Genomic DNA, 3417 nt, shown 5'->3' on the forward strand with positions numbered 1-3417 from the left:
TTCCACGGAGCCCGGCTCCCTCGCCGGCCCGGAGCTCGCCCTGTCCCAGAGGAAGAAGGGCGACGGGAGCCGTAAGAAAAAAAAAACAACCACGTGAAATGTTTATTCCCAGCTGGCATCACCTCCCCGTCCCAGCTGGACAGAAGTTCACCCCCAGCAGGTGACCGCGGCCCCCAGACGGAGCTGTCGAAGCCCTCGGGGGCTACAGCAGCAACTGGCGAAGGCAGGGGGGGCTTCGAGGAAGGCAGCTGGGGACACGGGGGGGGGTCCCCAGAGGCTGTTTGGGGGCTGGGTTTGGCACTGGGGCAGCCCGTGGGCTTTCTCAGCACATGCTTGAGGCCTCCCCGGCGGATCTGTGCCGGGGCGAGGCGCTGCCCGGTGCCATCAGCGAAGGCTCCGTGCGGTTCCCCCCCCCGTCCCCGGAGGCAGAGGCGGGTTCAGGAGGGATTGGCGCTCTCCCACTGGCGGAAAATGCGGAACACCTTGCAGGATTTCACCGAGAGGCTCTGCGGGAGAAAAGGGAGAGCAAAGCGAGAAGAGGTGAAAGCTCCGAGGAGGGATCTGCGACCGCGGAAGCCGCAGCCAAGAAAAAAAAAAAAAAAAAAAAGTCAGCTGAGATCCCCCGAACCGGGACGCCTGCGAGCATCTCGTCGTGTCGTGAGCGCGATTTCCCAGCAGGAAAATCACGGGGGAAAAGCCCTTTGGGGGGGGGCTGCAACTCGTCGGAAGAGCCCGCGGGACGCGTCGGGAGCTCTCCGGGGGGGAGACGAAGTGGAACTGGATCTGGGGCGGCGCTGAGGCGGGCTGGGAGGTAGAGCAGCCCCCCAAACAGAGCCGGTCACAGCACGTGGCGAGCGGATGAGACCTGGCGGGGAGGCCGTCAGAGCAGCCAGAGGGGAAACAGGCTCCCAAGACACGTGCTGGGGCTGCGTTTAGCTCCAATAAAGCTCCTCTGCCCCAAACCCTGCCCGTAGGCTTTCAGCCCTGGGGAAAGCAGCAGCAAGCAGGGCTCGGGTGCTCAGGATCGGGGCTGGGAACCCTGCAGGCTCACCACAGGCTCCGTCTCGGGCACTCTGTCACATTTTCGGATGGCCAGGAGCACGTTCAGGACCACCTGCCAGCCCGGCTCCGCCTTTGGGGGCTCCTTCTGCGCCTGGGCTGCGGAGTCCTCCGGGGCCTCCGCGCCCTCCACCGCGTTGACCCAGGGGCACCAGTCGCGATGCTGCGAGCCGGGGTCGAAGAAACTCCTCGAAGAAGTGTCCTGGGCAGGAGGGGAAGAGGGCAGCGAGGATATCAGCGACAGGAGAGTTTCAAACAGCCTCCAGCGACGCGCTAAAACCCTCTCCGTGCCCAAATACCGGCCCGGAGCTGGCCTGGAGCTTCATCTCCCCTCAGCCTCCTGCTCCACCCGGCCCCCGTGGCGCTCACCGAGCTGCTGGAAGAGCAGAGCCGTGCCCGCTTGGCCCTGCGGACGGGGCTGGACGGCACGTCCACCGTTTCCCCCTGCCCCATGCTGCGGGTGACGGGGCGGCTCCTCGGCGTGGGGCTGGCCGCCTCCAATTCGCCTCGTTCCACGGGGCTGGGGGTGTCCCAAGCCCGCGGGCGAGAGACCGCCGGGGCCGGGCTCTTCTCCTGCTGCCGGAGGGGAAAGGACAAGAATTAACAGAGCTCCAAGCCCAGGCACTGGGGGAACCCCATCCCAGGAAGGAATTCTGCCGAAAAGGAGCTGGGGGACAAGCTGAAGGCGAGCTAGCGACGTGCTCCTGCTGGTGGTGTCCCTGCTGGCGGGCAAAGCATCGCCAGCAGGGCTCGGGAGGTGATTTTGGCCCCCTGCTCAGCCCCAGTGAGGCTGCGCCTGGGGAACTGAGTCCAGTTCTGGGCTCCCCAGCACGAGAAGGACGCGGACGGAGTGGGGAGAGCTCGGCAAAGGACAACGGGAACGATGAAGAGATTGGAGCGTCTCTGAAACCTGGAGCCCAGGAGGTTCCCGCTGAGCACCCGAAGCGTTTGTGGGCTGGGTGGGTGCCGGAGCCCTGGCACAGGTACCCAGAGGTTGTGGGGTCCCCTCCTTGGAGAGCTTCTTGGATGTGGGGCCGGGCACCAGCTGGGGGTGGCCCTGCTGGAGCAGGGTGGCCCCAGATGGACCCAGGGACCCCTTCCCACCCTCAACCATGCTCTGGTTCTGTGAGTCCTCGTGCCGCCAGCACTGAAGGGGACAGGGAGGCGCTGCCCAGCTCCGACGAGAGACCAAAACCCCGGCAGGAGCTGTGCCAGCACGGCTACCACCCACGGCACCAAGAAGATCCCCTTTTGGGGGTAGCAGACACCCCAACTACTTCACCCTCGAGCCCTGCGTGCCCCCCCGCAAGCAGACATCCCGAGGCTGCTGAGCACCGCGCCGTACCTGCTCGGAGCCCGGAGGAAAAGCGTCTTGGCTCCGCGTCAGCATCCTGCGCGGAGACGTGGGCACGGGCGGGCAGCGCTCGGCGGGTGCCCCGCACGAATCCAGCTCCGGGCCCCCGGGTTCGAGCTGGTGGAAGCCCCACAGCCCCACCTTCCTCATGCAGCGCGAGCAGGTGATCACCGAGAGGAGCGCGGAGCCGGACAGGGCGCTGCGGGGACGGAAGGTTAGGGTGAGCCTGGGGCCTTCCCCCAAAACCGCAGCTTTTCAGAACGGGTGTCTGGGAAGGGGGCACACAGCCGGCACCCCTCAGCCGAGGGGCAGCGAGGGGTTGAGTAGCCCAGTGTGCCGAGAAGGACGTGAACCCCCCCCCCCCACACACCCCCTCGGATCTCACTGATTTCAATTCTCCTTTACGTTTTGGTTTGCCACGGAGCAGCAGCACGCTCGGCTTATCCGCTGAGCGCCCGAAGCCGTCGCCAGCCCCAGCCCCCGACAGCCCAGCTCTGCTCTTCCCGGCTTCTCCAGCCTGCTCTGGGAGAGCAAAAAACGCCCTGGGCACGAGCAGCGCGGCTGTTCCGCTCACGTCACGCGCTTTGGGAAGCACAAAAAGGCCACCAACCTCCCCTCCCTCCCTGCGGGCCCGACGTGCCACCAAGGGCTCGTCGAGTCTGATGTGCCAGGGGCTGCCTTCGGCATCGAAGGGCAAAGCGACAGCTCGGATTTGTTGCTTCTGGCCCTTCTCCACCTCGGGCAGAGCTCGCTTGGAAATCAGGCGGCTTCGCCCCGGGGCCGGGCACGCACTCACCCGCAGGTCCAGCCGCACAGCGCCAGGACGCAGGCGGAAACGTGCACCGGCAGGGCCTCCGAGGTGAACTTCATCGGCGGCTTCTCCCCTTCTGCCTTGTGCTCCAGCTCCTCCCTGATCAGCTGGAGGAGCAAGGTGATCTTCCCCTCCGTCCGGGACTGGGGGGGGGGGGACACACACAGAGAAAAGCTGGTGGTCAGAGGCAGCG

The 3417-nt window shown here is 66.1% G+C and overlaps 1 protein-coding gene across 1 annotated transcript; it reads right to left on the minus strand.

The window, feature by feature from the left end:
- Positions 1–413: 413 nt before the first annotated feature.
- Positions 414–3367, minus strand: LOC118156899 (nuclear-interacting partner of ALK-like; the record flags this gene model as incomplete). Its single annotated transcript, XM_035311114.1, has 5 exons — positions 414–506; positions 1052–1261; positions 1429–1635; positions 2405–2612; positions 3210–3367. Coding segments are annotated over 5 exons (852 nt in total), but the record flags the coding sequence as incomplete, so codon positions are not given.
- Between the last annotated feature and the right edge of the window lie 50 nt (positions 3368–3417).

This window comes from Oxyura jamaicensis (genome assembly GCF_011077185.1).
Source record: "Oxyura jamaicensis isolate SHBP4307 breed ruddy duck chromosome 1 unlocalized genomic scaffold, BPBGC_Ojam_1.0 oxy1_random_OJ106542, whole genome shotgun sequence".
In the NCBI taxonomy this organism is placed as follows: domain Eukaryota; kingdom Metazoa; phylum Chordata; class Aves; order Anseriformes; family Anatidae; genus Oxyura; species Oxyura jamaicensis.